We start from the raw sequence: 21,784 nt of genomic DNA on the forward strand, positions 1-21,784 counted from the left end.
TCAATGTACATTTTGAATTTCGATCTGAATTTTTTTAGGAGTTATAGACATATGTCTTGTGAACATTCATAATTTTTCTCAGAATCTTTTGAAACATCTAAATATGACTTCTCAAAATTTGTATCATGGAAGCATGTAAATGGTGGTATCACATGATATCTACCCCTGGTACTAGTATCACCCGTATTCCTACTACAGCTGTGCTCACTCGTAGACTCGTAGTACTACTTGTTTTGTCTTTTACCTGGCAAAATATCGGCGAACAAGATATAAATCCATGATATGTCGTAGTATATCCGTTTTGCCGCCTTAAAAACCGCTCCTCCAGTTCACTCCAAAGCCATCGAAACCTCCACCAACTCTGACGCACGTTGATTGAGCGAGAGCCACTTGGATCACCATGACCGCCACCTCGCGGCCACAGCATCCCAACGGGAGCCTAGCCCCGGCCTCCGACGGCGGCGAGTCCTTCGCCAAGTTCTTCGAGTGCTGGATCTTGGAGCAGTCCCGTGACCTGGCCGCGCTCCGCGCCGCGGCCACGGCGCGGCCCGACGACGCTGACCTCCGGCGCCTCGTCGATCGTGTCCTCGGCCACTACGAGCACTACTACCGCGCCAAGTCCGCGGCCGCCTCCGCCGATGTGCTCCCCATGTTCGCGCCCTCGTGGATCTCCGCCACCGAGAGCCTCTACCTCTGGTGCGGCGGCTGGCGCCCCACTTCCGCGATCCAGCTGCTCTACTCCAAGTCCGGCCTGCAGCTCGAGGCCCAGCTCCCGGCCTTCCTCGACGGCGGCAGCCTCGGGGACGGTGACCTGGGCGGCCTCTCCGCGGAGCAGCTCCAGGCCGCCGACCAGCTGCAGCGCCGCACCATCCGGAGGGAACGGGAGATCGAGGAGGCCGCCGCCGGCGCGCAGGTGAACTGTTTACCAACCCCAGCTTCCTCTCCTTTTTTGGATCCGTTAACTAATGTGAACGTATAGGAGTCGTTGGCGACGACGAAGATGGTGGAGCTCGCCGGAAAGGGAGGGATGGACGCGGCGGAGGGGATGGAGCTGGAGATGGATGCCAAGGCGGAGGCGATGAAGCGCGTGCTGGAGATGGCGGACGGGCTGAGGCTGGAGACGCTGCGCGGCGTGGTGGGGCTGCTCCGGCCTGCCCAGGCCGTGCACTTCCTCGTGGCCGCCGCGGAGCTCCACCTCGCCGTGCACAAGTTCGGCCGGCGCAAGGACGGCGCCGCGGCGGCGGAGTGAGCCTGCAGGCTGCTGGTGGCGCGCGCAAGTGGTTGCTCTGCTCCGCGCAACGCTCGTCGTCTAGCTAGCTCCGAGCTGCCTTCGTTTTGCCTGGTCAACGCGAGGTGTCGCGATAAGCTTTGACCGTGATCCCCTTCTGTTTGGTCAGCATGTGCGTTCTGCCATTGTGTGAAACCTGTGGTAACTTGTACGAAGTGGGCTAGCTACTTGTGTATGTATAATGCACAAGCTCATGCCATGGTGGTTTAGCTACTTGTATGTATGTGTAATGCATTATTATGGAAAATGGAGGCGTAAAGGGGTGGCCAAATTCACTGTTTTGACCATATTTCATTAGTTTAGCACGATCTTATCCTATGTGCCAAAAAATTCGGATATGAACCTTTTTCTACCGTCACCCCGTCTTGGCGGTAGGTTTCACTACCTACCGCCACGGTCTTTAGCGGTAGTGGTCAACGTCGACGGCGTCGTCATGGACTGATGATGTAGACAAGTGCCTATCGTCACAAACGTTGGCGGTAGGGTGTTATACCCTACCCATCATACCGCCACAGACGATGACGGTTGGGTACTATATAGGTAGTTCCACTCGTGGAGGCGGGCCTCAACCACCACACAACCCCTTTCTTCCTCCTCTCCTCCATGAACAGAGGGGATGACACTTTTCTCCTCCCAAATACCTCCTCGAATCTCCTTCTCCCCTCAACCATTTTGGCGGATCTTTGGTGCATATCGAAGAGGAATTTTAGGTTTGCCCACGGAAGCGCGCAAAGAGAAATGGACAAATTCATTGATAATCATAAAGAGAATAGAGACACATAAGAGCATCTACAGCCGGACTCCTCAAATTGACCGGGTGGGCGCAGGGACCACTGAACGGACAGGAGAGAGAAGCAAAAAGTAGCAAAAGGTTGACCCAACCGGACCTCTCAAATCATCCCTATACGCCCGGGATGTCCGCGAACCCTCAAATCCATCTCAAATATGGGGAGAATATGAGGGCTCGCGGACGCGCCCAGGCGCGCCAGGTCAGTCCGCCACGTAGGACGCTTCCCCAGCCCAGACCACCTTTTCTCTTTCTTTATTCATTCTTTTCTTTCTCTCTCTTCATCTTCACCAATCACATGCAAGTGACCGGACATATGAGGACGAACATGAGGAGCGCGGCTGCACGAACGGATAAATAGGGGCTCAAATGGGACACGCCGGTCACTGACCGGGCGCGTCCGCGGGTGTTTAAGGGGTCATATTTGCTATGCCCAGCTGTAGATGTTCTAACACAACTCACAATTTGACGCTCTCAAATTCATGACACATAGCACACAACTTAGGTCCACGACGTAGTTCATGACACATAGCACAACTTAGGTCTACCCCATAATTCATGACGCATAGCACAATTTCGGTCCATGTCATAGCTCACAAATTCAGTACATAATTCTCAATAGCAACGGAAGTCAAGTCTATTGGGTCACACGGGGCCATTTCCCATCCTTGTCACGTGCCTCATCCCTCCTTTTGCGCATCGCGAGCCCTTGCAAGCTTTCTTGCCCTTTCCTCTTCACGAGCAGCCTTCTCTTTGCGGCCCTCTCCTCTTCACGAGCAGCCTTCTCTTTGCGGCCCTCTCCTCTTCACGAGCAGCCTTCTCTTTGCGGCCCTCTCCTCCTCATGCTTCTTTCGCTCCTTCTTCTCCTTCTCGTCCGAGGTTGGGCATGGATCGACGGGGCTAGCGCGTGGTCCTAAATCCGCCACTCTGTTTCAACGTCCCGCTTCATCTCGTCCCAAAGGGGGTTGAGGGGATCTGACTGTTTCTCTTCCTCATCAACCCCAAAGTTGAAGATGAGGGGGAACTCATTCCTTTGTGCCATTGACAAGGATGCGGTGAATTGAAGGTTGAGGAGAGTGCGAGGCACGAAGAGTGGAAAACATAAGAGAGAGGGTGGGAAGGGCGCAGTTGGGGGGGCAGGAGCAATAGACGACCACAGAAAGCGCAGCCGCGCTCACACGCCTCCACCTGGGTTGCTCACATGCAAGCCAGGAGATGATGCCGCGTGGCGGCCATCTGACGAGTCGCCATAGGAATTGGAGTGAGCGGCCATGGTGTTAATGGCCAAATGGTTGACAACCGCGTTTCCCCCATCGCCGGTGGTGTGTGGAGGCTGTGCCACTTCAAATCCCACCTGTGGCACGAGGAGGAAGAAGCTGGAACTTTCCTCCCACGCTGGCAGTTGGGTTCAGAGCAAGCTCCAAACGAGTCTCCATGGTCTCCAAATACTTTGAAAAAAATATGGCGATTTAGTGGTGAATGACAACTCTAGTAGAGCTGTTCTTTGCGCTCCGTGATCTATATGATAGTTATTATGCAGTTTGGGTGGATATGATAACTCTAATAGAGTTGCTCTTACATAGTAGTCACTAGGCAATCCGGAGCTCCAAGCCACTCCGGGGCACACCAACAGGACACACACAAAGCAACACAAATTTGACTCGCCTTTAACAAGAATGGGAAATATACCCTAGAATAAACTGAGATTATATCAGCATCAACATCAATTCATTCCATAGATTTCGCATCTTACACGGAATCCACACAAAGCTGGGTCTCAATTGTGCTCATGACCTTAATGTGCCACAATCTTCAGATCAGAATCATCATGACCTCGATGTGCCACAATCTTCCGATCAGAATCATCAGCCTCTTGCACGGCCACTAGTATGCACGATCATATATGTTCCTCAACTAACTCGATCTTGCCTACACACAAACAACATTCACTCATTTTTCTTTTAAGTTTAACTTTTGGAACACATGTGCCGCAAGTGGCGCGTGCTTGTATCAGTCGCTGCATCATCAAAGAAACTCCGGTTCAGTTCATTACATACTGAAACTGCTCATCGCTTTGCAGGTTGCTGAGATTGTACAGAAGTTGAGGTTGTTTTCCTGACAGAAACATCCATTAGTAACCACAGCCTTAGATTAAAAACCGGAACCAGAGGAGCATAAATAAAGGATGTTTACTGGAAGCTTGAGCGCAGCTCATCTGCAATATTTTGTGACGAAGCACCACTTGTGAATCCTAACTGGAACATCATTTGCTCCAAGCGCTTGAAATTCGTGAGGTAAAGATATCCGATCTAATAGCAGTAACATCACCAACAATGTGAGAATTTAGTATTCAAAGAAACAATGTGAGGATTAGTCTTTACAATTGAGGACAACACATTGCAACTTATAGTTAGTAAAAAAGCACTGCAACTTATAATGGAAGGGAGAGATCCAAAAAAATTTAGTTGTGAGGGAAAAAAGTCAGGATATTTGGTGCACATAATTGTTAGTTGTAGAACAAACCAGTGTTTCAAGTGAAGATGCTCGATTGTACACTGCAATTCCTGCCCGTTTTCTTGTACGAGTTTTGCTGCTAACAATGTTCCTTCCCCAACGAAGTATGTCCCTACAGAACATGATTATCTAAGTAACTCACAGGTCACAGGTACTAGACAGATGAGAAAGCATCAAACAATACTACATTTGTTCATATTCCATCTAATGCAGAGAAAACAAATGTGGTGCAGTACAAAGGCAACTCTAGGAAGATGAATTCATACGTCTTGAATACTGATGCACTAACACCGCAAGGAAGCTCAATCATGTGTATAGAGGCTAGTGCATAGTGTTTCCTAGTAGGCAGTAAAATGCTAGAAACATAGGTTTACCTTTTTTCTTCGAGAACATGCAAGAAAGCTTCATGTATCATATTAAGAAACAAGTAGGAACAAGACACATATCAGCGGCGGAAGAAGAAAGGCAGATTAACATAATTTACCTTTCTTCTTCAGTTAGAAAATCCTCTCCCAGGAGTTTGTTCAGCAGCAGATCCTGAAGGAAACAAATGCCAATTGATGTGAAAATATGCCTGACATCGTGATGCTTCAAAGCACTCTCTTATATGCAGCAAACAGATTGGAGAAAAGGCAAACAAAACAAGTGCTCTTCAGAAATTGAACTACAACCATTAAAATAGCAGTAATTGAAACAACATTAGGAGACAAAACCTATTGATATATGCGAAAATGCTAATATGAAGGCTATGATCCAATGGATAAACATAGATGATAAAGATAAATTGTACATCACAATCAACGAACATACCATACTGAAGCATTTAGTCTATGTAAGCTGTTTGATCAGAGGATAAAGAAGAGCCATATCAGACCTGTGATTCACATTTCACAACATCCATCACACGCTTATTGTATTCATTGATGCTCAGTGGAGGAAAGAAGAAGTGTCTCCGAGCATAGAGCTGTATTACAAAGAGCAAGAATCAGATCATCTCACAACAAACAAGCTTGAAGTTGAAAAAACTAGTACACATTGTCTCACCATCGTCAGGAACATCATATAGTAAATCCAGAGCAAATGAAGGTCAAAAGTGACAGATATATTGAGCTATATGTAATATAACTACATAACAGTAACTGTAAAGTGCATAAAGACCAAAGAATAAAATGACGGATTCTCACTTCATATATGCAGTCCCCCAAGTATGCCAGCGATGCCGCGTTGTAGAGTGAACGGGGCTTCTTCACCTCCGGCGCGGGCGGCAACCACCACTTCTCAAACCCCATGTACGTGCTCTTCTTTGCTAATACGAACAAACCAACAATCAATTGACAGAATTACAAACTTCTCTTGCTCACTGAACACTAGAGCAGGCCACAGCCATATGGTAGTAGTTGTCATTAAGTGAAGTAGAAAATATCGAATTATGTTCTCATTCTTGATGACACAATCATTCTATTGCACCTGCTTTTTAAAGTCAAAATCTATATGTAATTGCCTTCTACCAACTGCCTCCAGTTGTTGTGGAGCCAATGGCCGGGATGGCAGAGCTGAGTGAGGATAGATAGATAGATACCTTGGTCCTCGCTGCTGCGCGCGAAGAGGTCGGCGTGCGTGGGAGGGGGCGCGCGTGCCGGGGTGGTCGCCGTCGCCGGCGACTGCCCCAGGGCGGGCTTGGGCTTGGCCTTTGACGGCTTGGGCACGGCGACGGTGGCGGCGCCCGGGTTCATGTCCCAGGCGGCGCGCACGCGGAACTGGCGGTGGCGCGTCGGCGTCGGCGTCGCCATGGTCGCCGCGACGGTGGCCATCGTCGTCGGTCGCAGGCAAAACTCTCGCGCCGTCGAGGATACAAATGGATAAACAGCCTCCCGCCGCGGATATTTCCCCTTTCCCTCTGTTCTGTTTGTGGCCCGTGCGGGCCCACCTGCCAGTGCACTCATTACCAGTTTACGCTTCCGTTAGACATGGGAAGACGTTTCGTAAGTCGGGTTGCGTATTTGTGGGAAATACGCCTACGAGGGTAAAATCTCTCGAGCTCTACCCGAATGCCGCACGCGGAGCTCGCCTGTTGAACCCGCCGCCTCCGCTTCACTTCCAATTCGAATCGCCTCCGCCGCGCCGCCGCCATCAGCTTTGCTTGCTTCTTCTAGAATTCCTCGGCCTGCCGAATCGAACGCTCCACCGCCTCGGCGCACCCTCACCGGAGCCGGGCCCCCACCGCCCGCCGCTAAACCCTAGCTGCCGCCGGCGACCGCCGCCATGAGCCGCTTCGACGGCCGTGCGGCGGACCCCAGCTCCTACCGCGACCGCCGCAGGTAACCCGCTCCGCTCCAAACCCTAACAGTACCCCTAATAATCCTGGCTCTAGGTCCGGCTGGTTACCTATTTTGCCCGTGTTGGCAGTGAGGGGGCGTTCGGTGGCGGGACGAGGGCGTTCGCGCCGTCGGGAAAGCCGGATGCTGCCGCCGCGGCGGCCGCGGCGGAGCTGGACGGGCTGCCGCGGTTCGAGAAGAACTTCTACGTGGAGGTTCCCGCGGTGGCCGGCATGACGGCGGAGGAGGTCGAGGCCTACCGCCGCCGCCGGGAGATCACCGTCGAGGGCAACGACGTGCCCAAGCCGGTGCGCGACTTCCGCGACGTCGGCTTCCCAGGTTAGGCCATGGCGTTCTTCGTTCGTAGCCCCTTCTCTCCCCGTGCGCTACTGTTGTGTTGCAGTCTTTCAGACGCACAAATTTGATTGAATCAGCAGGGAGTAGGATAAGTGCTCGTTAGCATCTGTGTTGAATTACTTAAAATCGAATAACAGGAACGCCTTCATTTAGCTATGCGCCTCCTTGTATCACATGATGCTCTGTTTCTATCATACCACACTCAAAAAGCATAATATTGATGCACCTATATGTAATTCTAGCAAGTACCCTCATGTCACTGGGCTGAGTTGGCCCTGTTAGCTGATTGGGAAAAGGCTTGCCCTTTGAAGCAGTGATTCTCATTGAATCACAAATTTTAGCTAGTTAGCTCTCCCATTGCCTACATATGTGAGTAATCAACATAGGATATTAGGGCCTAATAGCACTGGTTATCCTGCTATTGCACGTGCCAATCACTGCAGTTACGGCCAGGAAGTTTAGATTTTTATTTTCATTGCTTTGAAGATACGTGATGCATATGTGTTTGATGAACTGAAAACAAAGTGGTAAAAATATCTATATTACTTTTTTGCCAACTGGGAATTTCCAAGTCCTCACACTGCATCACATTATAATCAGAAAGCTCATGCATCTGGAGAAATTGTAGCACCATATTATGATGCCCTTTGACGCCGGCCTTTGTTTTTCTCCACCTTTGTTCTTAAATTTATATTCTTTATGTATAGAACTGTGCTGTTTGTTTAAGAAAATGTTGCTATTCGTAGATACATGATTATTATTTTGTTGATGCTTCCTTAGGTTTATCATCTCACAGCCTTTGTTTCCACTTACTTACCTAAGGCCCTTCATTTCTTTTTTGCAGAATACGTGTTGCAAGAAATCACAAAAGCTGGCTTTACAGAACCTACCCCTATCCAGTCACAAGGTTGGCCAATGGCACTGAAGGGGCGTGATCTTATTGGCATTGCTGAAACAGGATCTGGAAAAACACTTGCTTACCTTTTACCTGCCATTGTTCATGTTAATGCTCAGCCTATTCTAGGTGCGAATACGCTGCTTATATTTCTTGATTTACTTTCCTGGAATCATTCTGGATAATAATAATCTGAAAGGCTGATACATTCTTTGTTATTCAAGCTCCTGGTGATGGTCCGATTGTTCTTGTGTTAGCCCCTACACGTGAACTTGCTGTCCAGATACAGCAGGAGACAACAAAATTTGGTGCATCATCAAAGATAAAAAGCACATGCATATATGGTGGTGTCCCAAAAGGTCCTCAAGTTCGTGATCTTCAAAAAGGTTCTCCCCCCTCCCCCCTCACTCACGTGTGCATGACTACATGTGCCTGTTTGAAAGGATTTTCTGTTTGTCTATACTCAATTGATTTAGTTACTTGCTATTTGTGTTGGTTTTTGTTGGTTCTTTACATGGCTGGTGATAGTCTGATTGTTCTTGTGTTAGGTGTTGAAATTATTATAGCCACGCCAGGAAGACTAATTGATATGATGGAATCACATCACACAAATTTGCGGAGGGTCACATACCTTGTTTTAGACGAGGCAGATCGAATGCTAGACATGGGTTTTGAACCTCAGATTAAGAAAATTGTTTCTCAGGTACACCTCTTCCTTTTCTTACAACATGATTATTGCATTATAGGGTAAATCCTGAATGTATGTACAAATCAATGTTCTGATCTTCTCCATTTGATGTGTGCCTTTTTGACTTGCACACTGTCATTTTCGCTATAAATTGAGTTATTATGATGAGGTTGTCAAAATCATTTATCCACCATATAGTTATTATCCATTACCCATCAATATTAGTATTGGCTTCACTGAAACTTGGCAAGTCTAAAAAATGATGTCAAAAGATTATATGCTTCAGATTCGTCCAGATCGACAAACTCTTTACTGGAGTGCTACCTGGCCAAAGGAAGTTGAGCTGCTAGCAAGGACTTTCCTTTTTGATCCATACAAGGTGAACATTGTACCCACAGTTCGTTTTGCTAGCGGATTTCTTACATACTGCTAGTATATGACTTTATGTGTTGCATTTCAGCAAATTTTAATTTGGTGTGATGCAGGTTATAATTGGTTCTGAAGAACTGAAAGCTAATCATGCCATTTGTCAGCATGTAGAGATATTATCTGAGAGCCAGAAGTATAACAAGTAGGATTCTGTTTCATTTTCAATTTCATAATATGTACTCAAAATGCTAATACAGCGCCTTAATACTGAACCATTGTGACATAAAGGTTGGTCAATCTACTGGAGGATATAATGGATGGCAGCCGAATTTTAATATTCATGGACACCAAGAAAGGGTGCGATCAGATCACCAGACAGCTTCGAATGGATGGTTGGCCTGCTCTGTCTATCCATGGTGACAAGAGCCAAGCTGAAAGAGATTGGGTTCTTTCTGAATTCAAGTCAGGGAAAAGCCCCATTATGACAGCTACTGATGTTGCTGCTCGAGGCTTAGGTATACAGAAATTCCCTCAGAAACAATAAGTTAAAAATTATGTAACACAGGGAGATTAATATGTGTTCTGTATATCTTGAAAACAGATGTTAAGGATGTCAAGTATGTCATTAACTATGACTTTCCGGGGTCTCTGGAGGATTATGTTCATCGCATTGGTCGAACTGGCAGAGCTGGAGCAACAGGGACAGCCTACAGCTTTTTCACGGCTGCTAACGCCAGATTTGCCAAGGATCTTATTAGCATTTTAGTTGAAGCCGGACAGAAGGTCAGCCCTGAATTAGCTAATATGGGCCGTGGTGCACCACCTCCTTCTTTGGGTAAGTTTTCTGTTCGATTACTTTTCTTTTTCAAGATATTCAGATCTGCTGATTCTTTGTTCTGCACCCATTATTTTGTTTACCCCAAGACATTGTTGAAAGCCATCTTGTTCAGTCGGGTCTGATTATTATTGCATTTTGCAGGTCATCGTGATAGATACAGAGGGCATGGAGGTGGTCGTTCATGGAGCTGACATTAAAATATTCAGTTGTTGCAAACAGCGATATTTGACCTTTCTTTGTGGATGATCATGTATTTCTGGCTCACTGGATCTTTTGGCTAGTGTCCGGTAAAGGTGGATTTATTTACTTTGGATACCATGCTGTGTTGACTGAAACTTTTTCACCCATTCTGTCTAATAGCTAGAAATGTGTCACAATCATGCAGTTTCAGTAGAAAATAGTTCAGCTGTCAGTTTTGCTGAGTCACAGCGAAACTCATATTTTGGGTCCCATCAATGTCAATACATGACCTAATTTATTTCCATAATACCGCATTCACCTACGTTGGGTCCGTAATACTGAATATCAATGCATCATTAGTTTTGTGCAGTTCCTCTTCTGTTTGTTTTCCTCTTGTGTTACCAGCACCACTAATGCGAAATAGCTGTTGGGGATTTCAGCTGGAACCTAGAGTGGGGTTTCTTCCGATCGTTACAGTGGGATTTTCCCCCCTCTCACCATGTCACGATAAATGCAGATCGTATGGTATGGATGGTCACAGCTTTCCTTCATAAGGTTGTGGTCATAAGCATTGTTCGAACTAGATGGCCATGATAGGTGTACTAATTTACTGTTTGCCCGACATAGGATACTTTTGATACCATAACAGAGTTAAAAGTTCTGCAGACGGTGTAAGAAACATCTCTGTCAGAATGTTGTCCCATAGTGTTCTTTTGCTTAGATTTTGCATGGGGTGCATGATAAGTCAATGCCCCTACATGAAAATTGCAGTGTGAAGTTAATGACCCTGCTGGGCAGTGCTTCCCTCTAGCGGTTGCCGCTGATATATCCACAGCTTTGTTAGTACCATCCTCAGCTTCCCACCAGCTTTGGCTGTACTGGTCCAAGATCTTATGGTAAATAATAAGATCTGCCAGAACAAATTGATTTGTGGTCCTTGCTGCTGTTGCATGTCTAACAATACTACATCTGTCATTTGGAGTTATCTATCATGATGCCTGAAAACCGGATTTTGTTTCTACGAAGAGACTCCCCTTGTTGCAGTCAGGTTCACTGTTACTTTGTACCACTGCCTTACTGAGTGAATCTCATCGCCATTTCTTCATAAAAAATCTGTTGTTCCTGATATACATGTTGTTAGTACATCTGCACAATCTGTCTATTACTCTTTGGGCTCAAAGTTTGTTGGCTGCAGTCTGCACTACAAGTTCTCTTCGGTTATCATTATCCGTATTTACATTAAGTCGCCTATTTGAGCCCCAATCTTACCGATGTCATTATTTGTCCCCGCGAGCTCCCACATTGTTTTCTTTTTCAGTTCAAAGTTTGTGTTATCCCCACTTGATCGATTCCTGACTACTATGTGGATTCCCACTTATTTCATCTCATGATCTTAGATCAGTTTCTCTGAACCTTTGTAGTCTGCCATTTCACTTTGTGTTAGCATTATGTGGCATGTTGTTATCTGTCCTCTTCATTTGTCCAACCGCATATCTATGGGCATGTATTGGTTCATTCAGCAGGCCTCCGCTGGTTCTTGTTGCGGTCCGTACTACAGCTTTTGTTGTTGCTATAATAATAACGCTACAAGTTACCTCAGGTCTGCAAGTTTATCTAGGTAAGCTGGAGGGGAGAGCGAAGGTAAAGCATCATATAAATCATCATCATCATTGTGCCCGACAGAGACAGCTTGTGCCCATGCCCATGCTCTGCCTCTCGTGCTCCCCAAAGCCCATCTCATTAGTCGCTGCCGGGCACACCGGTCAGGAGGCTGCAGCAGAGGCCAGCCGAGCTAGATGTTGGTGTTAGATCGTAGCAGTAGCTGCTGGTGATTCGACCTCGCCCGGGACACCTTGGCCTAGAGGGAGGACCCCTCTTCGGACGCTGGATCTTCTTTGCAATCGCGAGAAATGACTTGCGTTGCAAACAAACCCTCTAGTATGCTTCATAAAAACCAGGCTTACAGAATGGAAACAAGAGAGGACAAGTGCTGAAAGGAAGAAACCTCTGGTCTTGAGATACTACTGTCTACTACTCCCTCCCTCTGTAAAGAAATATAAGAGTGTTTAGATCACTATTTTAGTGTTCTAAACGTTCTTATATTCCTGGCAACTTGAGCCGTCTGCTCATGAAAGCATCCCCCAAAAGGATCCAGCTCCGTTGCCCTTCCTTGCAGCGGATGTGACAGCATCTCTTCGCAGCTGCAGCTGAACATTTGCAGGATCACAACAAAGCTGAACTCACAATGTCCATCCGTCCATCCATCGTCTCCATGTTGGACTTTCTCTCTCTCGGCCGTATGTACTTCCCTCTTCGCCGCTCCGAAGCAAAGCAGGCGCAGCCCCAGCTTTGCTGCAGCGGTCGAAGTCCTATCAGCCTGGTTGCATTGCGTTGCCATCACACCCACGCCACCTAGCATTTTCTTTTCTTTTTTGAGGGGAGAAATTTTTTTTTCCTTGACCAACCATGATGACTACCATTCAGAATCAAGAATGCTAGCAATCTCCATAGGGAGGGTTTCGGAGCCAACACGATGCGCTGTTGCGATCGACCCATGCAAGAAGCAAGCACACCACCTAGGATTTCAATCCATGGAGCAGACCAGATGGCAAAGTTCTTCCATGTACAGGGATGAGATATCTATTCCTTGTGACATAAGCACTATACTACTTATACTAGTATAACAGCATGCATCATCGGTCAGAGTCTTCTTCCTCGGCTATGATTAACGAGCCACGGTGATGAGTGGCACCTACTCCATGGCTAATTAACCCTTCCCTACAACACTTATACATGCATGCCCATAACTATGTACTCTCAGATCAGATGTTGCCTAGCTAGCTTGTTTTAAGGATCCTTTCAACCTTGCTATGGAAGATACCATACTTGCAGCAGCAGCATCATGTATATGCATGGCTGGCTTGGCTGCTGCGGGGAGTTGATCAAGGACGACCGTCTGATTGACAGGCAGCTAGTCTTTGGCGGTGACCCTGATGGGCATGCCTCCCTTGAGGCGCACGGTGGGGAAGTTGACGATGTGGTCCTCCTCGGCCACCCACCTGCATCCACATTCCAATCCAACGTCATTTTCATTGTCATGTCAGGCAACAAACGATAATACATCATACATAGGTGTGGTGGATCTCGCCGTCAGCCACACGATCTCGATGCGCATCCATGCATCTCAACAATCTGCTTGTTTTTATTGATAACTAGCGTGCGGTGCGGTGCCCACTTGCGTACGCTCCTATGCTATAGGTCATAGCAGGAGGGTAAAAAATATGTGCAAATCTTGACGGGCGCAAGCTGCTTTATGCAACGAGCAGGCTCATATTGTACTACTACTACGTACTTGCCAGGGTGAAAAACGTAAATAAAAGGGCCATTGCTGTGTCGTGGTACTACAAATGCAAAGAAACAAAACACAGCCATGCTGCCATGCAGCGGCGCCATGCCCTGGCAACCGGTCAAAGTGAGAGGCGCATGCGCGCGCATTTTTTATTGGGCTCCATGCAGCCGAGCTCAGTCACGACCCGGACCGGAGCAGACACGAAGCATGTCATCCATCTCATCCAGCCGGTCGAACCCGTGTTTTTGACCATCAGACGAGCCGACCGTCACATTACATGCATGTCGCCAAACTTTCCCACCACACGTAGTGCAGTACGCACGTACGTACGTACGTAGGAGTACTCCACAGGCCGATAGTCATAGACCGATGACGTGCCCGTACACAACGTGCGCTTGGACTTTGGATCATACCGCCGCCCCACTGGTGCATACCTAGTTGTACCTACTACGCCGACCGCCCAAAGCGTGCGGGCACTGTGCGGCAGCGGCCGCCGACGACTGGCACGTGCGGGTGCCGGCGCCGCGGCGGCAGGCACAAGGGTGGGTGCCCCCCCTCGCACGTGCTGGTGGGGGGTGCGGCGCGTGTCGTGTCGACGCCGCACGCGCACACAGCTACGAACACGCACCGGCCATGAATGATGCTGACCACTCATACGTTGACGACGACGACTACGTCTACATGCTTGTGTACACACGTGCGGCGGCCGGCGTGCCCTTGTGCCCGGTCTCGATCCCACACGAACGTACGTACGCGCGCGTGCGGCCGCTACGAGTAGGAGGCATATAGCCTTTCTCCTAGCCCTATGGCATGGTAGGAGTCGGCGGTATATATAGTACTTGTTGGTGGCCGGCCGCGTCGCATGTGCGCGCACGTGTGGCCCCACGCGCCAACGGAACGGACCCCCTCCCCGTCCCTCCCCTCTCTCGGCGCAAAGCCCAACACATATAGGCAGGGTCCGTCGCGTGTAGGGTAGTAGCGTGGTAGTGTAGGGGTCCCTTCCCTTGGCCTCGGCCTGGACCTCCCTAGCTAGGCTTCATCTGCCTGTACTGGCATAGATTGAACACCCAAACCTCCCTTCCCAAATTATTGGCCGCCCCGGTCGACAGATCCCACGTCAATGCACGTAGCGCAAAACAGTATTTCGGCGAAGAATGCGCGGCGTAATCTTACAGCCTTTGAGAGGGGGAGATGGTGTGTTCTCCCGCACTCGAGCTCACTCTCTCTGTGCCGAAAATGCTCTTATATTATGGGACGGAGGGAGTAAAATCTAATAATAAGTTGTGCAGGCGAATCAAGTCTTAAAATATCTCTCCGGACTACGGCTTGACATTGTATATACATGCATTAATTGTGCGTTAGAATGGCAAGCAAAAACAAAGCTATTTGCTAGGCTCAAGTGATGTGATGGGGAGATGAGGGACATGTCTATATATCCGAGTGGTTCTCGATCATTTATGCATGCAACCAAGGATGAAGGACCGGAGAGTAGCTGGCGGGCAGGCCAGGTGGTGTGATGTTTGCATGCATGCACGGGCGAGAACGAGAACGGGAGCGACGAGTAGTGATCCATGCATGCATACATACATACCTGAAGCTGGTGACCAAGTGGTGGAGAAAGATGGAAGCTTCCAGCCTGGCCAGATCCAGGCCCGGGCACAGCCTCTGCCCACCGCCAAAAGGGGTGAAGCTGCTAGTGCTCATGTCCTTCTCCTGTTGATTGGCACACACACATTTTTTTCAGACCGATACACACATTATTAGGTTTCCCAAAATCAAATGGCAATCATATAAAGCTCCACAACTAGCATAGCACAGCACCCCCACCATTTTTCATCATTTTTCCTTTTAGGTTATTCCTATCGATCATGCATGATTTGCGCGGCATTTCGTGTTCTTAAACTTAAACCCACATGCTAGGAGTCCCACAAGACCCACTCGTCGAACCCTCTATCATGTTGGTGCTGCCTAAAGGAGTGGCAACTGGATGAACATCTCTACCAAATGTGGGGCTCGTCCTCACCTTCCACCTCCATGGATTGAACTTGCAGGGATCCTCGTAGAGCATGTCGTCGAGGTGGACCGACCGGAAGTACATGAACACGCGCCATCCTTTGGGGATGAGATGCCCCTTCACCTCGACGTCGCGGACCGCCTTGCGCATGATCCCGCTGATGATGTTCCCGATCCGCAGCGTCTCCGTTATCACCTACACATGTGCCCCCAAAATGTTATGTAAATCCAGTTGTTGGTAGGATGGAAACGAAGATATTATGTAAATCAAGGTGCTAATCTTGATAGTATTCTCTTTCTTACATGCTGCGTGAATGACAAGGACATGTAGTCAGTCCATTGCAAGGTTTCACCCAGGTCGGTTTTCCTCATCTTGAGCTCCATGTTCTCCTCCTGGCACCGTCAAAATGTGTCACCAATCATTGTCGCATAAAAATAATTAGTACAGTACTGAAATCAAAAGTTCCAAATTTTTTCTACCGCAGGAAAATCGAGATGGCTACCTAGCTAGGCATGTTCCCTAACAGTACTTGGCCCGCGGAGGCTTGAATGAGTTCATTGTTCACATGGCATCAAGAGACAGAAACAGAGTCGACACACGAGTAATTTCTGCGCACTGTAGCGCTGTAAATGGAAACTAGTGAATGGCATGATGCTGCTGCTGCTGCTGCTGCTGCTGCTGCTGCTTGCGCAATAGGATGTACCACATGCTAGCTAGGGAATGTTCACGGCCGGCCCTTCTGTTTCACCAGCTGATGAAACTGTATCTCAGAAACATACATGTACTACTTCGGAAACAGCAATAGTGATTGGTTTGATTTACCAATAATGCTGTTCTGTGCAACATAGTTTTCCATAGGGTGGAAGTTAGTTAACAGTGGTAGTACGTGAGTAGATATTTTGGTTGCACTAGCTGGACAAATTAGCATTTGCCATCATGCCATCAGGTGTCAAAAGCTATGTGACAAGGATTAGGTGGCATGACAGTGTCCAAACTCCAAAGTAAAGCGACGACTGATGAAACGACCGAGTTAGATGCCACATCTCATGATGCTAAGCACTTGAGTGTGAAGGTGGCCAATTTCGATGGGATGTGTGCGTGTAGCTGACATTATCCATTAACAATGTGAGTGTGTGTGCATGTCTTGTTGCATAGTTGGGGCTGGTGCACTTTTTTAGGCACATAGATAGTATAAGAACAATAGGCTAACGCTCACGTCACGTAGATGCCAACAAGAAAGGCATGGACCAAGGTTGGCACGATCCTTTATGTGATGATAACGATTTAAAAAATTCTTCCCTCCGTTTTTAAATATATGACCTTTTGGTAGTTCAAGGAGTAGTATGCAGGCTCCTATAGTAATTATAAACAGCTCCAGTTTTGTTCGAAACACAGATGAATTGAACTGTGTGAGAAGTAAAAGGACGAGTTCATGTCTAGCTTTAATTGGCAGGTTGCGATGTTCATGCACATTCAGCAAAAAAAATGTTGATTTTAATTTGTTCAGATTAATCAGTCAGGCTCTGGCTCCGGCTGACCAGAATGCTGACAGAAACTAAGTAGTATCAGTGAGATGGAGTTTTAGCAGGTACCTCGAGCTGCTGCAGGGCGAGGGGGCACTCGCTGAGGAACTTGACGGCGAGCGTGATGAGCACTGGCACGGAGTCCTCGGCGGGGATCATGAAGTCGATCATGTTGTCGGATATGAGCTCGTCGGTGAGCTCCTCGCTGCCGTCGCCCATGAGCACGTCGATGGCGTCCCTCGGCCCGCCGCCGCCGTCGAGGGCCCTCCTCCTCCTCTTCTCCTGTATGATCCTCTGTATCACCCTGGCCATCCTCTTCTTGGCCTGCACGCACGGGCGCACCAGAGAGAGAGAGAGAGAGAGAGAGAGAGAGAGAGAGAGAGAGAGAGGTGAGCAGAAGGAACAACGATCGATGGTGGCGTTGTGCCATTGATGCCTTTGGTTTCGCTGCCATATTGGCAGATGAGATGAGATGCATGGGGCGGGAGAGACAGTCGCAGCGTGTGGGTGTGCATGCATGGGTGGATGGGTGGAGAGTGAAATGAAAGAGGGTAGTACGTACGTACCTGGAGGGATCTGTAGAGCCTAGTCCCTGGCAGCTTAATGGGAAGGGACATGAGTCCGACAATAAATTCCTGGAATTGCTGCTTGAGCTGCTGCATCTCTGGGCCTGCCTCCAGCCCGATCAGACCCCGCACCAGGATCGGGAACACTATCTGCAACACGCACACACCACATTCATCATTCATTCGTTCATGTCCCTCCAGTAAGTAGTACTCTTAAATCATTTTCATGTAAAATTGCAAGGCGCCTCCTCATCAAGATTTTGCTTGAAATCATCTAAAAAAGATTTTGCTTGAAATGCAGTGAATTCGGCGCAAAACTTTCACACGGAGCTAAAATTCACCACATGCAAGTTGCAACGTTTCTTTTCCCCCTCGCAAGGTGACTAGAAAAGTCTTTCTTCCCTCCGGCGAGTATGTGGATTCGCCTCTACCGCACCGGTGGCCGGTGGCGGGCTGGGTAAATCCTGGTGCCTCGACTCCAGCTAGTAGATAAGTTAGGGTTTTAGGATGTTTTGTACTCCCTCTATAGCTATAGTGATATAAATGATCTTATATTTCTTTACAGAGAAAGTACTTATCATAAACCTCTATAATAGGCGTGTGTCTTTAAAAAAAATCACCGCACGGTATAATAAGTACTACTCCTTCACACCAGTACGTATCACTGTGACTGTAGCTGTACATCTCTTTTTTTTCGAAAAGGAGCAGTACATCTCTTTTTTTTCCGAAAAGGAGCAGTACATCTCTTGCGAGGAGAGATGATTTTCCTTTGCCCGCTGGTGGTAATAATAAAATCCTGCGTGTGGGCCCCACCGAGGGTAGGGAGGGGTCGGAATTGAATGGGGAGGAGAAACACAGGGGTAGGCGGCACCAGCAGCTCCCCACAATCTCATTAAGATGCCGCACCCGCACAGTCACAGTCTCCCAACTCCCCTCCCTCCCCTTCTCTCTCTATCTCTAGCACACGCACGGCACAGGAGGCATGGCGAGGGGAGGAGAGAGAGAGACCCCACCCCCTTTCGGGCTTCCCCTTCCATGTGGTGACACGGCGCCGCACGTGTGCACGCCGGTGCGCGCGCCATACGACCGCTACTTGTAGTAATCCAATCCAATCCAATCCATCCCGATTCTTTCTTTCCTTCTCTCTGACGCACCTACGCACACGTCGTCGTACCTAGAGGCTAGACTCGCTCGTCGTCGCCGTCGTCGTGGTCGTCGTGCTAGAAATCGAGCTATCGATCGATCGGGAGGCGGGGGACGTACCGTCTTGGCGTGGTCCTGGATGCGGAGGCGGGCGCCGGGGCCCTGGTGGCGCCAGGAGGCGAGCGCGGGGGCGAGGCGGCGCTGCATGTCGGCGGTGACCTGCGCCTTGAGCTGCGGCGACTTGAAGAAGGCGCCGACGAGGCCGTGGACGCGGCGCTGCAGGCTGCCGTTGATGAGCAGGATGGAGGACTTGCCCATGAGCTCCGTCAGCGACCGCGGGTACCACGGCACGAACGACCGCGCGTCGCTCTGCAGCACGAACCGGTTCACCTCCGCGTCCGCCGTCACCACCGTCGCCGACCCGAACAGGTGCGACCGGAACACCGCGCCGCCGTACCTGCATGCACGCGCCCCGCCGCGCCGATGGTCCGTGTCAGTTACAGTACCACGCACGCACGCACGCACGTGCATGCGCGCGCGCTGGCATGCCATGGCATGGCATGGCATCGACGGATGATGCCACGCGCACGCGTGCCGCCACTGTGCTGCGCCAGGGAAAAGAGACGGGCCTGACGGCTTAATTTCACTCACCGGAGGCGGCGCTTGTCCACGAACGCCTCGGGGCGCGGGGAGTAGGCGCAGGAGACGAAGTCCAGCGTCTCGCCGACGACCGGCCACCCGAAGCTGCCGGGAGGGAGCTGCGCCTCTGTCTTCATCGCCCGCCTTCTCGGCCTGGCCGCGGCCGGGAGCAGCCTGAAGCACAGCAGCCATGCGGCGGCCAGCAGGGCCCCGGCGGCCGCGCACGTCGACGGCGCCGGCCAAGAAACGGACATCGCCGGTGGCAATTGCTGTCACACCGTGTCTGTGTGGGCGTGTGTCTGCAGCTATCCTTGCACCGACCGTGCCGGCCGGGCTTCTGATGGTGTGGTGTAGTGGAGGTGGAGATACGCGACTACGAGAGGACGAGAGGTTCAGAGGGGAGGAGCACTTATATGTAGGCGACTGGGGAGGAATAGAAAGAATTGGCAGCAGCCAAGCGCAAAAGGTACGGGCGGAGGCGAGAGAGGAGGAGAGAGATTTTCTGAATAAGCAATTGGGGGGATTGAGATTTCGTATAGTAGTATATGTTTTTTGCTTAGTCCCCACATCTATCTATCATTGTGTATCGTGGCACAGTGCTGGTACTACGGACGGAGTACTGGCTAAATATATCTTCCTTCGCTATTTTTGTGTGTTTCTTTTTCTCTGTCCGCTGTCCGGGAGATTGTGAGTCCCGAGCAGAACCGATGCTGGTGACGAGCGATGCCAAGACAAGTTTCTTTCCTTCACCTAAATCACATGTGGGGCCCAACAAGGATATCTCTGCTATTAAATCACTACTATTAATTAGTACTAATAAATACTCCCTCCATCCTGAAATACTTGTCAGAAAAATGAATAAAAATAGATGTATCTAGAACTAAAATATGTCTAGATACTTCCATTTCTTTGACAAGTATTTCCGGACGGAGAGAGTACTAATCTAAAAAAGATCTCTACTATTAATTATTTATTAAAAAATGTATTAAAGGGGAGTTAATACTAAGCTAAAAAAGATCTCTGCTATTCATTATTAATTAATAACTACTAATCTCAAAAGGATATCTACTATTAATTATTAATTTAATAATAAAGGTATTAAAGGGGAGTTGGTTTCGTCGCCTCCCCTCCTTCCTCGGTTTTTCCTCCCCACGCATCCCCTTCCTTCTCGGATTTTTGTTGATTTTTTTGCACAAAATTAAAACCAACATAAATTGGGTAACTTGAAATAATCTAAACCAAATCAGTACTTTCCCAAAATCACATCGTATATTAAGTATATGAAATCAAATCTTCTCAAAATCACAACTAAATCGAAACTTTCTTTCCTTCACCTACGAATAAGCAAATCAAATTAAATCTTATCAAAACCTCAACTAAATAAAAAAAATCCTTGCATTCCCCTACCCATACTCAAATCAAATTGAATCTTATCAAAATCCAAAATATGGTGGGTGTAAGGCATGATATGATTAGTTCTGAACCACTAGAATATGTATGCATCCGTTGGAATGCACGGGAAATTAGCTAGTTGTTGGGCAAAAGGGGAGTGCTAGTGCGGGTAAGGTCGTGTCGTATCCTTCCGCACGAACACTTCTTCCTTCCACGCTCGATCAAATAACATCGCTACCTTTGACGCCCGCCACGTAGAGCTATTGTGCCCTCATAAGGGCATCTCGAATGCCCTGCCTTAAAACACCCACAAATGTTTGGACTGGTTGTCTGGACGTTTTTTGCCATCCAACACAGAGCCGCAAACGTCCCCGGATGCGTCCGTGCATCCAAATGCTCGCAAACCGGATGCAAAGCTGGTAGAGGTTTGTGGGAGTCCGGGCTTCCGCCACATAGAACTCCGACAACCTTGGCCCACTCGAAGCACATATTGTTTTCCCTCTGTCCCTCCCCCTTGCTATGTCTCCGCCCCTTCCCGGCCACTCCACCCGACCGGACACCCAGGCCTTATAGTACCTCCGCCGCTCCACCAGAGCACCAAGGCCGATTTACCAACACCGTCGATCCCCCCTCGTTCGTCCGCTGCCCAGGTATCCTCTTCCCCTGCAGTTGCCGTCCACGGCGTACAGCACGCCCGACAAGTGTTTATGAAAATTCCATAGCAAAGTTGTAGACATTTTTCCTTACATCGAAGCAAACACGATGTCAGACAAAGAATACTTCTATAACAACTTCATGGAGCCGTCCTCATTGGATGAGGAGTACAAATATGAGGATGAAATGGCGATGATGCAACCCTCCTTAGCAAATGCGGAGCTTGCAGAGGAGCATGTCCTGAATATTGAGGGATCAATCAAACTTGGACCA

The 21,784-nt window shown here is 48.8% G+C and overlaps 4 protein-coding genes across 4 annotated transcripts; 2 read left to right on the top strand and 2 right to left on the bottom strand.

Annotated features, from left to right (window-relative positions):
• Nucleotides 1–298: 298 nt before the first annotated feature.
• On the top strand, nucleotides 299–1,559 carry LOC123077400 (protein DELAY OF GERMINATION 1). The gene is made up of 2 exons (XM_044499671.1): nucleotides 299–913; nucleotides 980–1,559. Exons 1-2 carry the CDS (start codon nucleotides 401–403, stop codon nucleotides 1,247–1,249), a joined length of 783 nt encoding a protein of 260 aa, XP_044355606.1. The 5' UTR covers nucleotides 299–400; the 3' UTR covers nucleotides 1,250–1,559.
• A 2,182-nt stretch (nucleotides 1,560–3,741) lies between these two features.
• LOC123077399 (mini-ribonuclease 3) lies at nucleotides 3,742–6,479 on the bottom strand. Its single transcript, XM_044499670.1, has 7 exons — nucleotides 6,169–6,479; nucleotides 5,774–5,895; nucleotides 5,464–5,553; nucleotides 5,074–5,126; nucleotides 4,599–4,701; nucleotides 4,269–4,384; nucleotides 3,742–4,190 (listed from the first exon to the last, which is right to left on the bottom strand). The coding sequence occupies exons 1-7, from the start codon at nucleotides 6,398–6,400 to the stop codon at nucleotides 4,142–4,144; spliced, it is 765 nt and encodes a 254-aa protein (XP_044355605.1). The 5' UTR covers nucleotides 6,401–6,479; the 3' UTR covers nucleotides 3,742–4,141.
• A 143-nt stretch (nucleotides 6,480–6,622) lies between these two features.
• On the top strand, nucleotides 6,623–10,553 carry LOC123077397 (DEAD-box ATP-dependent RNA helicase 20). The gene is made up of 10 exons (XM_044499668.1): nucleotides 6,623–6,907; nucleotides 6,996–7,243; nucleotides 8,106–8,285; nucleotides 8,381–8,542; nucleotides 8,705–8,859; nucleotides 9,131–9,223; nucleotides 9,330–9,415; nucleotides 9,502–9,728; nucleotides 9,815–10,048; nucleotides 10,193–10,553. The coding sequence occupies exons 1-10, from the start codon at nucleotides 6,852–6,854 to the stop codon at nucleotides 10,240–10,242; spliced, it is 1,491 nt and encodes a 496-aa protein (XP_044355603.1). The 5' UTR covers nucleotides 6,623–6,851; the 3' UTR covers nucleotides 10,243–10,553.
• Nucleotides 10,554–12,786: 2,233 nt separating this feature from the next.
• On the bottom strand, nucleotides 12,787–19,943 carry LOC123077398 (cytochrome P450 90D2). The gene is made up of 8 exons (XM_044499669.1): nucleotides 19,478–19,943; nucleotides 18,947–19,283; nucleotides 17,684–17,833; nucleotides 17,187–17,441; nucleotides 15,897–15,986; nucleotides 15,604–15,789; nucleotides 15,172–15,293; nucleotides 12,787–13,290 (listed from the first exon to the last, which is right to left on the bottom strand). The coding sequence occupies exons 1-8, from the start codon at nucleotides 19,717–19,719 to the stop codon at nucleotides 13,203–13,205; spliced, it is 1,470 nt and encodes a 489-aa protein (XP_044355604.1). The 5' UTR covers nucleotides 19,720–19,943; the 3' UTR covers nucleotides 12,787–13,202.
• Nucleotides 19,944–21,784: the final 1,841 nt, after the last annotated feature.

The sequence above is a fragment of the Triticum aestivum genome, chromosome 3D, assembly GCF_018294505.1.
Source record: "Triticum aestivum cultivar Chinese Spring chromosome 3D, IWGSC CS RefSeq v2.1, whole genome shotgun sequence".
In the NCBI taxonomy this organism is placed as follows: Eukaryota; Viridiplantae; Streptophyta; class Magnoliopsida; order Poales; family Poaceae; genus Triticum; species Triticum aestivum.